The 19,751-nt window shown below is 43.6% G+C and overlaps 1 protein-coding gene across 1 annotated transcript in view; it reads left to right on the forward strand.

Annotated features, from left to right (window-relative positions):
• LOC126454081 (discoidin domain-containing receptor tyrosine kinase B-like) overlaps positions 1–19,751 on the forward strand; it is a 425,916-nt gene that overhangs the window by 304,266 nt on the left and 101,899 nt on the right. The window contains exon 6 of the mRNA XM_050091131.1: positions 4,891–5,064. Within this exon, the coding sequence (XP_049947088.1) occupies positions 4,891–5,064 (174 nt within the window). The remainder of the gene's footprint in view (positions 1–4,890; positions 5,065–19,751) is intronic.

The raw sequence follows: 19,751 nt of genomic DNA on the forward strand, positions 1-19,751 counted from the left end.
TGCAGGATATGTAAAGGCTTCCCAGCGAAAATCGTGCGGCGTACTCGAAACAACCTGACAACAAATTGCCCGTTCACATGTTGGGAATCGAGTGCATCGAAGGAGTTTCGCTGGGAAGCCATTACTGATGAAAATCTTTAAAAATCCTGAATATAGTCCCGATAAATCCCTACGCGATTTCTTTATTTTTAGAGCCCTCAAGGAAGACACTCATGGCCTTTGATTTTCTTCAGACGAAAAGGTACAGACCTGGGTACAACCTTGGTTCCGTAGACAACCACAAACATTTTTCCATGAAGGCATTCGCTCTTAGTGGGACAAATCTATTACTAATTATGGAGATTACTTTTGAAATAATACAGGATGTTACAAAAAGGTACGGCCAAACTTTCAGGAAACATTCCTCACACACAAAGAAAGAAAATATGTTATGTAGACATGTGTCCGGAAACGCTTACTTTCCATGTTAGAGCTCATTTTATTACTTCTCTTCAAATAACATTAATCATGGAATGGAAACACACAGCAACAGAACTTACCAGCGTGACTTCAAACACTTTGTTACAGGAAATGTTCAAAATGTCCTCCGTTAGCGAGGATACATGCATCCACCCTCCGTCGCATGGAATCCCTGATGCGCTCATGCAGCCCTGGAGAATGGCGTATTGTGTCACAGCCGTCCATAATACGAGCACGAAGAGTCTCTACATTTGGTACCGGGGTTGCGTAGATAAGAGCTTTCAAATGCCCCCACAAATGAAAGTCAAGAGGGTTGAGGTCAGGAGAGCGTGGAGGCCATGGAATTGGTCCGCCTCTACCGATCCATCGGTCACCGAATCTGTTGTTGAGAAGTGTACGAACACTTCGACTGAAATGTGCAGGAGCTCCATCGTGCATGAACCACATGTTGTGTCGTACTTGTAAAGGCACATATTCTAGCAGCACAGGTAGAGTATCCCGTATGAAATCATGATAACGTGCACCATTGAGCGTAGGTGGAAGTACATGGGGCCCAATCAAGACATCACCTACAATGCCTGCCCAAACGTTCACAGAAAATCTGTGTTGATGACGTGATTGCACAATTGCGTGCGGATTCTTGCGTGCGGATTCTCGGTCAGCCCACACATGTTGATTGTGAAAATTTACAATTTGATCACGTTGGAATGAAGCCTCATCCGTAAAGAGAACATTTGCACTAAAATAAGGATTGACACATTGTTGGAGAACCATTCGCAGAAGTGTACCCGTGGAGGCCAATCAGCTGCTGATAGTGCCTGCACACGCTGTACATGGTACGGAAACAACTGGTTCTCCCGTAGCACTCTCCATACAGTGACGTGGTCGACGTTACCTTGTACAGCAGTAACTTCTCTGACGCTGACATTAGGGTCATCGTCAACTGCAGGAAGAATTGCCTCGTCCATTACAGGTGTCCTCGTCGTTCTATTTCTGCCCCAGTCGCGAGTCAAAGGCTGGAATGTTCCGCGCTCCCTAAGACGCCGATCAATTGCTTCGAACGTCTTCCTGTCGGGACACCTTAGTTCTGGAAATCTGTCTCAATACAAACGAACCGCGCCACAGCTATTGCCCCGTGCTAATCCATACATGAAATGGGCATCTACCAACTCCGCATTTGTATACATTGCACTGACTCCAAAACCACGTTCGTGACGAACACTAACCTCTTGTTGCTACGTACTGATATGCTTTATACTAGCACTGTAGAGCAATGAGTCGCATGTCAACACAAGCACCGAAGTCAACATTACCGTCCTCCAATTGGGCCAACTGGCGGTGAATCGAGGAAGTACAATACATACTGAGCTCTAACATGGAAATTAAGCGTTTCCGGGCACATGTCCATATAACATCTTTTCTTTATTTGTGTGTGAGGAATGTTTCCTGCAAGTTTGGCCGTACCTTTTTGTAACACCCTGTATAAATGAATACGTGGTTCGGACATGCCAGAAGAAACTTACACCACGCAGAATCCGCTGTTGTGACACATTCTTCGTAAGGTGAAGGCGGAAGCGGAGGAAAGGAAAGGAAATGTAAGGAATTATTGATGTATCTGCGTCAGAACTTGGGCGGACCGATACTCAAATGAGGGATCGCTTGCTTACTAGGCAGTGCCGTTAGCCACTGCGCAATCTCGACACAATGATTATTATAGCGATTGCGCGCACTATCTCTGTATGCCTCCCGACCGATACACATTCCCATCTAACGCCACCTATTCGCAGTCCCCGTCCATACTCCCTATGCTCACTGCTTTCAGATTCCCACAGCGGATCTGACGTAACTGCGCATCTACACTGAAGGCGGTGGACTCATTCTCCAGGCGAATCAGTTATACTGTATGAATGCAACTGACAACCATAGTTCCCTCCCTTTCATTTACTTTCTACCCCCCCCATCTTCAACTAACATAGTACGTATGACACTGCGGGTTCCGTGTGGTGTCTGCTCTTTCGAGCATGTCCGAAATAACTGACACCACCCATTAGTGCAACTGATTCACCTGGATGAGAAATGAATTCACTGCCTGCTGCGTGGACTCACAATCACGTCCGGTTTCTTGCAGGAATCTCAAAGTAGCGAGCATGGAGGATATGGAAGGGAAATGCGGGTAGGTGGCGCTAGGTAGAAATGTGAGTCGGCCTGGAGGAGCACCAAGATCGTCCGCGGAATTGCGACAAATACTGTGTCCTGATGGCGCAGGGGCTAATGCAAGAGCCTTATAAACAGCGATCGCTGATGCGAGTATCGGTCCGGCACACATTTTCACTCAGCGCCGCTGACTCGGCATAAAGTCTTGATGCAGCTCTGTCCTTTCTCCCCCCCCCCCTCCCCCCGCTCCGCCTTCAATTAACATAATTTGAAATAATATCGGATTACTTACTTACTTTTTTTACTCACTCTTGTTTTCATTTGACTGGCCCTGACAGAAGAGTACACAAGGCTCGAATGTTCCTGATTCATAGTTGTTATAGCGTACGAAACTGATTGTAATTTTCGAGGCATTATACTCGTGTATGTTCGCTGTCGGTTTGGATCTTCTTACGGTCAATGTTCCTACGCCATTCTTAGCATAATCTTGTTTCTTGTTACTACTACGTTGCATGTTTTTAAAGTATGTTCTCTCTTAGCTAGTACTATTCCAAGCATAAAGGAAAGATGTCTGTATGGTGTGAAAATTGGTAATTGACCCTAAATAATGAAAAGTGTGAAATCATTCACAAGAGTCCCAGAAGGAATCCCTTAAACTTCGGTCAAATCTATAGGCCATAAATTCTACTAAATACCTAGAAATTATAATTACGAACATCTCAAATTGGAAAGAACGGACAGTAAATGTTGTGAGGAAGGAAAGCTAAAGACTGCGTTTTTGTGGCAGAACACTTAGAGTAAGTAACAGATCTGCTAAAAAGACTGCCTACACTACGTTTGTCCGTCCTCTTTTGGTGTACTGATGGGCGATCAGGGATCCTTAACAGATAGTATTAGCGGAGTACACCGAGAAATTTCAGAGAAGAGCAGCTCGTTTTGTATTGCCGCGAATAGGAGAGAGAGTGTCACTGACATGATACAGGATATGGGGTGGATATTATTACAAGAAAGGCGGTTTTCGTCACGGAGGAATCTTCTCACGAAATTTCAAAAATGGTTCAAAATGGTTCAAATGGCTCTCAGCACTATGGGACTTAACAGCTGTGGTCATCAGTCCCCTAGAACTTAGAACTACGTAAACCTAACTAACCTAAGGACATCACAAACATCCATGCCCTAGGCAGGATTCGAACCTGCGACCGTAGCAGTCGCGTGGTTCCGGACTGCGCGCCTAGAACCGCGAGACCGAAATTTCAATCATCAACTTTCTCGTCCGAATGTGAAAATATTTTGTTGACGCCGAACAACACAGGGAGAAACGATCATCATAATAAAAGAAGGGAAATCAGAGATCACACGGAGAGACATTTGTTTTGTTTTTTTTCGCGCGCTCTTCGAGATTGGAATAATGGAGAGTTACTGTGAAAGTCGTTCGATGAACCCTCTGCCAGGCAATTAGGCGTGACCTGTAGAGTATCCATGTAGACACAGATGTAGATGGACATAAAACAAAGGTACAACACAACTTTATGTTCGCTGGTGTGCTAAAACAATTTTTCCACTAAAGAAAAATATCCCTGACAGAAAAGTATTTTTAAAATAGCTGTTAGTGTTGTGAACAGGCGAAATTATTTTCGTCCAGCCACAGCTGTGGATTCGTTGATTGCTCTAGGAGCAGGTTCATGAAACTACAACATATGAAATATGAGTTTGTTTTATTACATAAGTAAGTAAAAGTTTTAGTTAACTTTGACAACCTTCATTGCCACAGAAATACCGGATAGTTTACAATTGTTAAAGATTGGCAAAGCATCACTTGATGCAGTACTTAACAAACTCTTCCACATTTAAATGAACGAGTCCAGTCCTGTGATGTTGACTCGCTCAGATGAGTTCACGAACTGCGCGCGGACTTCCTACCTGGACACTTTACTGTCAGCAGCTTGAGGGCTCTGCTTTGCTGTGAGGGGGAAGGGGGGGGGGCGTGGTCTTCACGATCGCCTCTCATATGTCGTCACGGATTGCAGCGAGCTGTCGCTAATATCTGTGGTTGCCAACTTTGACGTGTCAACGCGATCATTGTACGATACTACTACACACAGTGAAACAGTCTCAATGAAAAGTCCAAAATTACATGTCGAATTTCCTACATCTGCTTCCACAATTCTTAAATTATCTGTTTGCTATAGTAGTATTCATATTCCTGTTTGAAGTACGCCCCGTTTCCTATCGACGTAACGGTGATGCGAGGCGTGTTCTCGGTGTGCGTGCCTGCAGGAGGCGTCGTGTCCTACTCGATCCCGGAGGACACGGTGGCTGTGTCGCAGGAGCTGTCGGACGCCACGTACGACGGGGAGCACCGCGGCGGCATGCTGGTGGCCGGGCTCGGCCGCCTCGTGGACGGGCAGCTGGGCGCCGACAACTTCCGCATTGACGTCGGATACGGCAGAGGTAAGCGGCGAAGCCACGCGAAATTAAAATCAGCTTTACAAATGCAACGGAAGTGAAGCTGCTCGGCCGCCACTATAGTGACGTCACTGAACTTACATATGGAAACACCCAGATTCCGGTGGCGCAAGTCGAGTGACGTCACTCTTACTGAAATTTGTGGTCACCTTAACCCTGTGACGCCACTTTTATTGCCCCACTACTGACTAGTCTCATTCGACTGACGCCTAGTGGCTGAGCTTCGAAACGTGAGCTCCTTATTCTGATTTTCGTGTTAGTAATTTCGCCGCGTGCTTGTATTGCAGTACCAGAATCAATAATCTTAATAAACAATTGTACAGTTTCCTGAACTGTAAGGGCAGCATTAAAAACCTGTCCAGTGAATCTGAAAAGACATTAACAAGTTAGGTGGAGGATATATAATATCAGCTAGACTGTAGCTTATAATAAAGGTACATGAACATTCAAACATCAGGTACAATGACCTTCAGTGTACTACCATAGCGCAATCAAAACAATCGATATAAAATAAATTTAATATCTACTATATCTGTGATGTTTTATTTAATTAACTGATGTAGGTGTGGAATCAAGGTATTAGCTTTCAGGTGAGTGACGACATCGTAAAAGACATCCACCATTTAACACAAGAACGTTTAAATTGTAATTTTGAGGAGTTTGTAGCTGCAAGGTGTTTCTCAATCCATCTCATGTCTAGAAATGTACCATCTGGATTTAAAATAAGTTTGATGATCATCATTTCAAATCTCGCGCTTCGCGTTATTCGCAGAGCACAGACAAAGATTTTCTGCTCTACTAGAGCCTATGGCATGGGCAGTGTTCCATCACTCTTCGTTAGGCTATCTTCTGCATGACTTAGAACGTCCTCGTCAAGGTCGAGAGTGCGGCGCGTCTGTGGAGCACCGTAGTCATCCCTCACAGTCGCGAACGCACCAGTTTATCGTAGCCCTTGTAATGGGACAAACATTGTGTGTGACGTCATAACTACAACAGAGTCTTCCGACGACAGAGAAATGACGAAACACATGCTGGACTATGAAACTTCCTGGCAGATTAAAACTGTGTGCCGGACCGAGACTCGAACTCGGGAAGCTGTGAGGACGGGGCGTGAGTCGTGCTTGGGTAGCTCAGTTGGTAGAGCACTTGCCCGTGAAGGGCCTAGGTCCCGAGTTCGAGTCTCGGTCCGGCACACAGTTTTAATCTGCCAGGAAGTTTCATTTCAGCGCACACTCCGCTGCAGAGTGAAAATCTCATTCTGGGAACACGCTGGACTGTTAGAACGCTATGGGGAGCAACATGTCTCTGACATTATATTTCCTTCATTCCTATTTGGATTTATTCCCACCTAATCTTAGAGATGTGAGCGATTTCACGAGGATATAGCTGCCATGGAAAGAATATAAAGGAAGATGGTCACAAAATCTTTTGACAGATTACAGCGGAACACTCCTACAAGAAGTCTCACCATCCACCAACAAACGAAAAGTTTCCAACTTACAAGTAAATTTCAAGTTTAGTATCAGCTTTCTCGAACTATTTTCATTTTACATTATTTTCTTTTTTTTAATATACACAATTATTTTTGTTACATGATCTGTGTCGCGGACTGCGCAGCCCTTCCCATCGGAGGTTCTAGTCCTCTCTTGGGCATGGGTTTGTATTAAGTAGTGTGTAAGTCTAGGAAACGATGACCTAAGCATTTTGGTCCATTGGGAATTCACATACATTTGAACATTTTTACATGAACTGTGTGTTAATTCCTGTATTTTTATAAAGGCGATTCCAGGTTTCTTGAAAGTGGCATAATGTGGCGCATTTTTTCCAGCAAAACTGATACCTGATGGAACATTCCTGATTCCATTTTCGCAGTTAGCGTCTTTAATTTGATAAAGAACACATATTTTCATCTTGTGGGAAGATACTCAGTTCGGATTTATTACGCTGCGAATTATCTAACCCATCCTCAGTTAATTCTCTTATTCTTCTGTACATTATTCTTGTCAGCAACTTGGATGCATGAGCTGTTACTCTGATTGTGCGACGGTTCTCACACTTATCAGCTCTTGCTTGAGTGGATAACGTTTTTCCGAAAATCTGATGGTACATCCCCAGTCTCTTAGATTCTACATACCAACCCGAAGAGTCGTTTGGTTGCTGTTTCAATGTTTTTAGAACTTTATCTATCCATTCTGCCTTATTTGACCTTGTTGAGTCCTACAAAGCTCTTTTAAATTCTGACTCTAATGTAAAATGCCCCATCTGTTGTATATCAGTTCCAGTTTCTTCTTGTATAACGTCATCAGAGAATTTTTGCCGCTAATGGATGACTTCAGAATACTGGTTCCACCTATCCGCTTTCTCCTCTGCTTCTAACAATGGGTTTTCCGTTGCACTCTTAACGTTGCCGACCTCGCTTCTAGTTTCACCGAATTTTCTTTCACATCTCGATATGCCGAGTGAGTGCGCTCGACTAACATTTCATTTTGGATTCCTTCACATTTTTCCTGAAGCCATTTCGCTTTCGCTTCTCTGCGCTTCCTGTTTGCTTCATTCAGAACTGATTTTTATTGGTGTATTCCCGTGATCCCCTTGTAATTCCATTTTCCGTCGATAAACTTAATTATCTCTTTTGTTAGCCGAAGTTTCTTTACAAATACCTTTCTAATGCTTTTTTAATGTTTCCAATATATGTGGTTGCTCATTTCTTAGATGTCCTGTCCGCTAACGAACTTCAAAAGCGCCTCATCCTTCTTCAGCACTTCAGTATCCCACTCCCTTAGACACTGATTCTTTCGTAAGGTTCTCTTAAACTTCGTTCTACTCTTCATCATTACTAAATTGTGGTCTGAGTCTTTATCTGCTCCTAGATGTGCCTTACAGTCCAGTATCTGTTTTCAAAATCTTTGTCTGACTATGATGTAATCCAGTTAGAATCTTCCCGTGCCTCCGGTCCTTTTGCACGTGCGCCTCCTCCCTTAACGATTCTGGAGCGGAATATTCGCGGTTGCTAGCTGAAATTTATTGCAGAACTCAGACTTTTTCCTCTCTCGTTCCTACTACTAAGTCTCCCGTAACCGTTTCTTCTACTCCTTCCCCTACAATTGCGTTCCAGTTCTCTACGATCATTAGATTTTCATCTGCCTTTAAATTCTGAATTACCGTTTCATTGTTCCCATATATTTTCTCTATCTGTTCATCTCGTGCTTCAGACGTCGAATTGTTTACTTGAATTATTGTTGTCAGCGCCGGTTTTCTGTCGATTCTGGCAATAACAATACTACCACTCAACTGTTCACAGCAACTCTCTGCCGTACCATTCTATTCATAACGAATCATGCTCCTGGTCTACCATTTTGTGCCGCTGCTGACATTGACCTATAATCATCTGACCAGAAATACTTGTCTTCTTTCCATTTCACTTCATAGACCCCCACAGTATCTAGAATGAGCCATAGCATTTCCCTGTTGAGATTTTCTAGCTTCCCTACCACGTTCAAAATTCTGACAGTCCCTGCCCCGACTCGTAGAATGGTACAATGTTGTTGTTTATTCCATCTTTTTTCTCATGGTCACCTCCCTCTTGGCAGTCGGCTCCAAGAGGTCCGAAAGGGGGACTAAACCTGAGTCTTTTGCCAGTAGAGAGATCATCCTGACGCTTTTTCAATCACATGTGACATGTCATTGAATATACATTAAGTGTCTTTAATGCAATGGTTTCCGTTGCCTTCTTCATGCTCTTGCCGTTTAGCATCTCTGAGGGCAAGAGGGTACCCTGAACTTCTATCCACTCTTTCTCCCTCTTTGATAAAGCAGTTGGCAGAAAAAGGTTGGTTGCTATACCGGAAGTGTTCGATCTCCATTGCTGATGATTTTTATTCAGAATTTAAGCAATGATTAGGTTCGAACGCAGGCCGTATTGATTACTAGTCAAAGATTCTACTCGTAAGACTACGTGTCCTTGATTAAGGGTTATAGGAAAAGAGTGTAGAGGTATTTGTGACGGGGAGGGGGGTTATTAGTTACACTTGTTTCATGACTGCCTAGAGGCTATCATCTCCCTGTGCCATCCACAATCGGGACACTTAATCTAAATTTTTGTTAATTTCAAGTGAGAAATCACAATGCTGTGCTGTACCAAGGTTACTGTTCAGCTGCCTGACATTTTTCAGCGCTGATCTGTCAAGTGAACCACCCATCCATGGTCCACGAACTGAGCTTCTAATGCCCACTGAGCTCTTCGACATTTAAGACTTTCTTAACCACGGCTTCAAGAGATGGTCGGATAGCGATTCTACGCTACATTTCACAAAATGTGGTTTTGATTTCATGTGACGAGGATACGGAAAACATGGAAACGAGTCAGTGACATGTGTGTGCTTGAGTTGTGTACGTGGGTGGCTAAATCGACAGAGCAGCGTCAAGTCTCGATCCAACAGCAGTATTTCAACGTTTCACAGAAATTCAGCCAAGTTTAAAATAATTTCATCTTACTGCATTCCTTTTCATATTGTCACTGAATCTCGGTGGATGATACCTACAACTCACTAATTCATTAGCATACGTATTTTTGCCACACAGAATAACACATTGACTGATACAGATTTTTCCCAATTTTCCCAGTTGTCCAGTCATACGTTCTTTGCACTTCCTTTATTCTTTTTACAAGCCCCTATTCATGCGCCAACAGCCTTGACGCTACATTCGTTCCCCTTACCAACTGAACTGTCATTTTATGACAGAGTAATGCTATTAAAGCCCGTTCACACGACCCAGAATGCTCAAACTACCTGTATTAGTCCATTCCGTCCAAGTAAGGACCTGTGAGTATCAGACAGCAGTCGCGAGTCTGCACATCCGCAGCCAACAGAAACGTTAGTCACGGATCATTGAGCTAGCATATGACTGTCTGCTTACAGAATTGGCACAAAGGAAATTACACTTGCGGCGGAGACAGCGTAGATCGGCCACCCAAGTGATATATGACTGCCTCGGCGGTTTGCAGTGAAGGCACTGCCTCTGTGTGCCGACATCATGGAGTCTCACTTACAGTACTAAACAGTCATGGTCTCGTAACCTAAAATTTCGATTGCATAGGGACGCTGTCATTGAACCAATTAGGCTGCAAGTCGAAGGTCTTGGAGGACAAGTAAAAACTGGCTGAAGCTGTGGACGTTGATGGCAGCGAATCATCATATGACACAGTGCACACACCAATAGCTTCCTTGGAAGATGTCTGCTCGTCTCGCAATCTTTTATCATAACAGCGATATAAGGTGTTAACGTCTTCCAACTTTTAGCTAGCAAAAACCGCAGCAATTCGTGTTTTACCGAATGTTACTCGGGTATTTCCGTCTCTTTTTTCTCCATACAAAATCCACATCGTCGTATCAGCGATGCTTTGGTTCGGGCAAATGGAGTATTTTTGACAGACGCAAAGGCGCTGAAGCTTGGACTATTTTGGACGTAAGATCCTTGTTTTCGTCAGTCACTTGACGATATGACATCACGGATCCTTCGGCGACGTAGGAACACAGTTCTCGGTTCCACTGGAGATAAAACACAATGGTGGGAGCGGCATGTAGTGAGATCAATGGCGAACGGCTTGGGCGTTTGTTAAATATTTCTATCAAATTTCTATCTATTGCGTGCGTAGTGGTCAGCGAATAATTGCACTTTTAATGGTGATTTCGCAGCTGATGACAGCTTACATCCTTTATATGAATGCGTGTTTTATGTCCTTTCGGATTGTCCGAAAGAACAGACACCATGCATTCATGAACCTGATTCGCCTCGATAGGCAATGAATCCACAACATTCAGTTCGGATGCACATTTATGTTAGACCTCTAGCAGGACTCTAAAATTGCCGAGCATAGAGAACATGGAAGGAGATTGCAGATAGGTGGCGCTAGGTGAGAATGTGCGTGGGCCGTGAAGCCTGCCGAGATAGTCCAAGCTTTGGCGAAAAACTCTGTGTCCGGATGGCGTAATGGCTGACGCAACTGCCTAATAAACATCAGATTCCGGGTTTTAGTCCCGGACCGCCACACATTTTCACTCGTTGCTGCTGATTCCGCATAAAGTCCCGATGAAACCGATATCATTAGTTCCTTCCCTTTCGTTTCCTTTGGCCACCCTCCACGTTCAATTTACATATTAACATTATGCCTTGTGATACCTTATATTTTATCTATGAATTGCTAGCGCATGTTAAAACCATCCAGATACGAAAATCAGTGCTCTAAACTCTACCGCGATAGCGTGTACCCGGGATCCCATGGATTCGTATTTCTTCATTATGAAGTATTCCTTTTTTGTTTACGAATTCTACACGAATATTTCAGCTGATAGGTAAGTAACAGCAAATCAATTTTACTCTTTTCATTATATAATAGGAAACAGACTATGTTGTATGTGGATAATGACCCGGAAATAAAAGATACATGAACTCGCTCTCGATGTTGTTAAACATTCTTCACGAATTGCTTCATATGTCAATTTCTTCGTTACTCTTTGTTCTGCTGGTGTAGCTTCAGACTGAAAGTGTCCTTAACCGTGTGGTGCGCCATTTTAACTACAGTGGACGGCTTTTACTGGTCGCTTCCTTGGCGTTTTCAAGCAGTAATAAAGCTGCAAATGCATGCAGAGCACAGCATCATTATGGAGGGCACATTGCAGTGGACTACGTGAATTTACAACCTCAGGACTGATAGAAAACGCCAAAGAACCGACCTGTAAAATCTCTCCATTATGGTGGACACTGCGCACCACAGGGTTAAGGACAGTAACAGACCTTACTGTTTAATGGAAGTATCTCTTTCAAAGGAATATACTATTTACCTTAAATGCGTTGTAATAACTACCAGTAAAGTAGGTTTGCTGAGATACAGCATCTTTGCAGAGTAAGTTTGAGTGGTTCAGAGTTAACATTTCTGTGCCTTCCCCACAAAACAGGTATCCATTGGGTGTTGATTTGGGTCATACAGTTAGCAACAGAGAACAGTACATTTCCTACGACGATTATCCGGATGAAATATTGGAACATATCACAGCATTCAGTTTTCCACTACTGTACACGTGACAAGAAGTCACATCGCTGTCTGAGCTCGAAAGCGTAGTACCAAGCAATCTCCCAAGTTCAGGAAGTTTGAGCTGTTAAGGGAATAGAAATTGCTGTTATTTCTACTGGACCTTGATAGGAGATCTGGGACTGGGTGACAAGCGGTGAATGAATACTAAGTAGGAATCGGAGACAAAATTGAGAGAGACAGGCGTATAAATACGACCATGGTTTGAGACGTAAAAGAGTCGAATCTTACTGAACTTTTACTTCGAAGTCACACTACGAATGCTGGTGTCTTACGGAATAGTGATAATAAATGGATCGGAATGATACAGACTGTTGATGGAACGAAGATTTAGTTTATTGCATAATGAATCCCGTCTACAAAAGGGGCCTGCTTCTCAAGTACTGCAGGAAGCTCGTCGGATTTGAAGATTCGGAGCACCCACCACGTACTAGAATCCTCATCAGATGACTAGAGGAGCTGTAAGCATAGTGAGTGAATAGTTCGTCGGAATCGAATCAAAAGCTCGTACCTTCATCAGTAAAGCATATAGGCAAAATGGTTGGTTACATAAAAATTTTAGTACATTTTCGTTATTAATGAAAGTAAGTGGGGGACCGATCCCATTTCTGCAAGAAAGGAAAGCTCGTTGGCCGTTATCTTTATTGTGTGCTGGGTAGTTTCTTCGACAATTGGTAGTGATATGTGGAAAATGTGTGCCATACCGAGACTGGAACTCCGATTCCTGTGGTTTTCGTGTAGCGCGTAAATGTATGTGACTTGAAAACTGTGTGGTGGACCGGAATTATAGTTCGAATCCTAATCTGCCAATTCGGCTCCATTTTAGTACGTCAATTACAATCGCGTTAATAATAAAATGTACTTCTCCAGAACTAATTTTTATATTTTGTGTCTTCATTTTTCCAGTTTGTATATTGATGAAAAGTAACGACTTTCGGAAAAAAGTTACACAGAACTCTTTCTGGTGAAGGATCACCTTGCTCCTTCCACACCACCACAGTGAAGGGATAGCATAAATATTACCAACTATGTAGTTACACGTACGAAGAGATAAAACAAATTATTATTCGCAGGCTCCACTTGTGAATGATCTGGACAGATCTGGGTACAATTTCAAACAGCAGTTATAACACCCCTACTTCTACTCGGCAAACAATCGTACGGTGATTGGCGGAGGCTACCATGTACCAAAACTAGTAACTTCATATTCTGTAATACCCGCAAGTGGAGCGAGGAAATAACGATTGTCTAAAAGCCTCCAAAGGAAATTTAATTTCTTGCATCTTATCCTCATGGCCCTTACGGAAAACGTAGAATCGTTCTGCTGTCGGCCTCAAATGTCGGTTTTCTAAGTTGTTCAATAGTGTCTTGCGGAAAGAACATCGTGTTCCCTCTTCGGAATCCCATTTGAGTTCAGGAAGCATCTCCGTAATACTTGCCTGCTCACCGAACCAGCCGGTAACAAATCAAGCAGCCGCCTCCTTAATTAGTTCGATGTCTTCCCAACACTAGAATAGTGCTCAACAAATGGCCACATTAGCATTATATATGTCGTCTTCCTTATTGAAGGGCTACACTTTCCCAAAATTATCTCAATGAAACGAAGTCGAGCATTCGCCATCCCTACAACTAACCTGACGTGCTCATTCCATTTCATATCACTTTGCAAACGTTACGCCTAGATATTTAATCGAAAAGACTGTGTCAGGCTGCACCATAATAATTCTGTATATGAAATTTGTAGGACTGCTTTTCCCACTTATGTGCATTAACTTACATTTTTCTACATTTAGAGCAACCTGCCATTCATCACGCCAACCAGAAGTTTTGTCTAAGTCATCTTGTATCCTCCCAAAGTCACTAAACTACGCCACCTTTCCGTACATCACAGTGCCATCAGCAAGCAGCCGTAAAATGGCTGCTCGCCCAGTTCGGCAGGTCATTTATGTATATAGACGATCAAAGCGATCCAATCACACATCCTTGGGGCACTCCTGACAGTACCCTTGTCACTGGTGAACCTGGTACCCTTGTCACTGGTGAAATCGCACCGTCGAGGACCATGTATTGAGTCCTATTACTCAAAAAATCTCTGCAATGGGGCGTCGTGTCAAATGCTATCCGGTAATCTAGGAATATGGAATCTGACTGTTGACCTCCATCTATCCATAAATTGTAGGATATCATGTGAGAAAACAGGTAAGCTGAGTTTCGCACGACAGCTACTTTCTACAGAATGTGATCAAGAATTCTGCATTAAACCGATGTTAAGAAATTGGTCTGTAGCTACGCGGATCTTATGTACAAAAGTCAGCGTACAAGAGTCATCTGCGCCTTTTTCCATTGCCAGCCGCTGTGGCCGAGCGGTTCTAGGCGTTTCAGTCCGGAACCGGGTGACTGCTAAGGTTGCAGGTTCGAATCCTGCCTCTGGCGTGGATGTGTATGATGTTCTTAGGTTAGTTAGGTTTAAAAAGTTCTACGTTCTAGGGGACTGATGACCTCAGATATTAAGTCCCATAGTGCTCAGAGCCATTTGAACCATTTGAATGTTTTTCCATTAGCTTGGGACTTTTCGCCTGCCGAGAGATTCGCGAAAAAATGCAAGCTAAGTAAAAAACCCGTGCAACAGAGTAATCTCTGTAACACCAAACTGGGATTCTATCTGGACCTGGTGATATATTTGTTTCAACCACTTCAGACTTTTCTCTACGCCACGGATGCTAATTTACATGTCCTCCATGCAGGCGTTTGTACAAGAGTCAAACGACGTATGTTTGCTCGATCCTAATGCGTGAATGATTTCTTAAACGAGAACTTTAAAACTTCAGCTTCCCTTTTGCTATCTCTTCTTGCCACACCAGACTGGAATAAATATCTCTGGGTAGAAGCATTCCACACGCTTACTGATTTTACGCACAACCACAGTTTTCTCGGGTTCTCGACAAGATCTTTCGCTAATATGTTACGATGGAAGTTCACACGTTGCTCTTCTTAGGGACGCACAAATTTTTACGAACTTGTGCCTATCAATATTTTCGCCCTCTTTTTCTGTCGAGAATGCAACAATCTCTGTTTCCTAATCATTTTCCGAGTGTGGATATTAACGGAGGGTCGTTTTCACTTTTAATCCGCTTACTTTGGCACACACATCTACACAGCGCGATATACAATCAGTTTAAATATTGCCCATAATCCTTTTACGTCCGTCGTTCTGGAGCTAAGCAAAGTCCATTCATTGTCGAGGTTGGAGGCTAATAACTATTTATCTCCTTTTTTCTAGCATAAACACACTCCTGGGCTTATTGGCGGATTTATTAACTTTAGTAACCATCATTGTTACGATGACGTCATGATGACTAATTCCTGTTTCTATTCTGAGACTGGCTGTAAGATCAGGCCGATTTGCAGTTATAAGGTCTGTTGAGTTTGAATTCCCTCATTAGATGTTGAGGGCAGTTTTCGGAAACATGTACAGAAATACTCCTCAAGACTGTCTGTCCGTACAGCCTGCAGTGAATCCATAGACGTTCTAGTCTATGCTTGCCTGCAGCTTACGGTCTAGTGGTTGGGGTTGCTGCTTGTGAATCACGGGCTCTCTGGTTCGATTCACGGCCGGGTCGGGCATTTTTCCGCCCAGGGACTGGATGTTTGTGTTGTCTTCATCATCTCATCATCATTCAGGAAGTGTCGAGATTGCAATTGCGAAGATATGGAGCAGTAAATTAGGAAACTTTGTTACGAATACTTCAGAAATTTACTGTTAAAATTTTGACAGTTGAAGTGTCTCTGCATCGTACGCGCTCTGATTCCACCCCCTGCATATCGACCGGAGAGCGTCCATCAGAGGACCTCAGACTACCACCTCGCGTAAGAAACCCCAATGTTCCCTCTACAAGTATGGCGCCAGCCCACTATCTGCTTCCTTTGTGTAGTGCATACCTGACGTATCACGGGAGTCCTACAAATTTGCACCCTAGAACGCAAGTTCAGAAACCTGCCGTAATGACTGTCTCAGAAATGACGGAGAATCTGATTCAGACCCTCCCCTCGGTTCCAGACGAAGTATTCCAATGAACTCTGTGTACGATACTGCAAGTAGGCTATGTTCCTATGCTTAAAATATGGTTCGGATTGTTCTGATTGATTACGACATTCAGATCGCATTTACAGTCAACATTCGCACAAAATATCTGCTATTTTTGTGTAATTAAAGCAGAAAAACCATTAAAAAGCAAGACTTGGTTACATGATCGGAAACACTCTGCTACTGGCTAAACTTTGGGGTCGTCAGAAATGGCTCTGAGCACTATGGGACTTAATATCTGTGATCATCAGTCCCCTAGAACTTAGAACTACTTAAACCTAACTAACCTAAGGACATCACACACATCCATGCCCGAGGCAGGATTCGAACCTGCGACCGTAGCAGTCGCGCGGGTCGTCACAGACTAGGAGTAATACGAAGGTATACGTGTGTTGCAGCAGTGTTAACAGAAGTTACTAGGTTTGTACGTAATTTTTCTGCAAATAGTTTAGCCATTTTGTGATGGAAAACGCTTTTACAACTTTTAAGTTCAATTGGGAACGAATTTTGTGAACACTGACAATGGAAACCTTACGAAAGTTGATGCGTTGATGCTCCATTCATTTTGATTGGCAATATGTGCAAGGACGGACATTCTTTTCCCGCTCCCTGCAACATCAGTAAACTGTTTCAAAACCAGGAAATTTTATACCTTTGGCAAACGAGTCCGTATCTTTTAGTGTCGCCCATCAGTCATGTGCGGTTTGTCAAATCTTAAGATTTATTTCCGCTATACAAGATACGCAGCAGACACGCCGCCCGTTAAGAAGCGCTCCATGACGCAACGGATAGAGCATGTGATTGCAGAGAGTAAAAACACAGTTTCTACTTCTGAAAAGCTCATACATTTTTAAAAGTTCTACCCAAAATACGAAAATACAGTCAGCATATGGTGGGCTGTGTTATATATAGCTTCACATTAATCTTAATCTGAGAAATGGACATATGAGGGTAGATGCATGTACTTTGCGTACAAACAATTTGCTGTTTTGAAAAGCATTGTTAGAAGTGAAGGTATCATCATACCCCCACAATACATCGAGATGTAGAACGATGAGGTTTTGTATGCGGAGAACCTAACAAACGACCTAGGGATAACTTGTTATTACATCTACAACTACATCCATACTCCACAAGCCACCTGACGGTGTGTGGCGGAGGGTACTCTGAATACCTCTATCGGTTCTCCCTTATATTCCAGTCTCGTATTTTTTGTGGAAAGAAAGATTGTCGGTATGCCTCTGTGTGGGCTCTAATCTCTGTGATTTTATCCTTATGGTCTCTTCGCGAGATATGCGTAGGAGGAAGCAATATATTGCTTGAATCCTCAGTGAAGGTATGTTCTCGAAACGTCAACAAAAGCCCGTACCGAGCTACTGAGCGTCTCTCCTGCAGAGTCTTCCACTGGAGTTTATCTATCATCTCACTATCGCTTTCGCGATTACTAAATGAGCCTATAACGAAGCGCACTGCTCTCCGTTGGATCTTCTCTATCTCTTCTATCAAACCTACCTGGTACGGATCCCACACTGGTGAGCAATATTCAAGCAGTGGGGGAACAAGTGAACTGTAACCTACTTCCTTTGTTTTTGGATTGCATTTCCTTAGGAGTATTCCAATGAATCTCTGTCTGGCATTTGCTTTACCGACGATCAACTTTATATGATCATTCCATTTTAAATCACTCCTAATGCCTACTCCCAGATAATTTATGGAATTAACTGCTTCCAGTTGCTGACCTGCTATATTTTAGCTACATTATGAAGGATCTTTCTTTCTATGTATTCGCAGCATACTACACTTGTCTACATTAAGGTTCAATTGCCCGTTCTCTGCACCATGCGTCAATTCGTTGCAGATCCTCCTGCATTTCAGAACATTCCACAGTCTACAACTTTACCAACCGAGCTACCAAATGATGCGCAATGAAGCGGATATAACGAAAACTTTAACTATGAGTTTAATTTCCTTGAATGACGATACCCTTTTTTGTAAGAGTGGGAAAGCGTAAATCGGAGGTACATTAACGTTGACTTCAGGGTGCAAGACATTATTAATTAAGTAAGGCAACTTGGGCATCGACGTTGTGGCATTTTGCCGTTACAGTGCATCCACTTGTTACGCACCTTCTCATTCTCTGCAACACTGAAAAACAATTTTTCAAACGTTTTAATTTTAAAACATGGCATCAATGTGAATTAGCTTTGCGACAGTAGGATCATCGAGTTAGACTATGACGTCACAGGCATCATTAGACTACGACGTCACAGGCATCACATGAGTCGAATGGAGCGTTTTAGTAGGCTTTCAAATTATTTGAATTTCATTACCGATTCTATAAGAGAATACTGAAATTCAATAGGGAGAAAAGCTGATTATGGGCATAAAATGTCATAATTAAACATTTAAGACGATTTCCATTAAACAGTTACATACCTTATTGTGAGTCTTGCTTGCTTCAGGCGAGCAGAGACATCAGTTTCCACAACTTCCGCCTGGTGACCCGCCAGTTGGCCGTAGGAACTGAGGGATGTCCACAGAACCCAAGCATTGGGCATCATTGGTGTCTACATAAGCAAAAAGTTACAAATTACTTTATCCTGCACCCCTGATAGCGGCAGGCATGGCCTCCTGCAAGTCTCCGATAAGTAACGCCGCACCCCTTCCCTCCTACCGGCAGACACACCGTTTACACATTGGAATTATTTCCGGCCGTGGACGTCATTTCCCTGAGGAGTTCCTTAACTTGCTCCCGATAGCTATTGGACCTCTCCCCATGTGTGCCTGCTCGGACTCTGCTGAGCGAGCCTATGGTGTGGATGGCCGAGGCCAGCCTCCACTGCGACTCTCCGCCTCGAACGAAGTGTCGGCGCAACAAGCTGCCGCTCATCCTGCAGTTAGCGCGAATCCACCGCGTCGGGCACTCTGAAAGGTGCCTCGACAGCAGAGCCCTTGGGTGAAGCAAGGGAGACCTGAGATGGCCCATACTACCCGCCAGGGCCTCCGCTGCCTTCACACCCTGAAGCAGCACCATGAAGACCGCTGACCGTCGCCATAAGCGTCTTCAACTGTTCGGGAACTGCGGACAGCTCGTCCTCCATCCGCACACAGCAAGCACACACACTATACGTCCTACTACTGGTACCTTGAGAATTGAACTACGAAAACAAATAGAGAAAGCTAAGCTTCTGTGAAGATTGGAAGGTAGGAGACGAGGTACTGGCAGAAGTAAAGCTGTCTAGACGGGTCGTGAGACGTGCTTGGGTAGCTCAGTTGGTAGAGCACTTGCGCTCGAAAGGCAAAGGTCCCGAGTTCGAGTCTCGGTCTGGCACACAGTTTTAATCTGTCAGTAAGTTTCTTTTCAGGAAAAGCTTAGTATGTGCGTGCCTAGTCAACAGGTGTTTCGCCAACGGAGGCTGGCAACTGAGAGCCGTGATCAACGGTTAATGGCCGTCCAAAACCAAACAAATGTCGACATCCGAATCAAAACACGACAGT

The sequence above is a fragment of the Schistocerca serialis genome, chromosome 1, assembly GCF_023864345.2.
Source record: "Schistocerca serialis cubense isolate TAMUIC-IGC-003099 chromosome 1, iqSchSeri2.2, whole genome shotgun sequence".
Classification (NCBI taxonomy): domain Eukaryota; kingdom Metazoa; phylum Arthropoda; class Insecta; order Orthoptera; family Acrididae; genus Schistocerca; species Schistocerca serialis.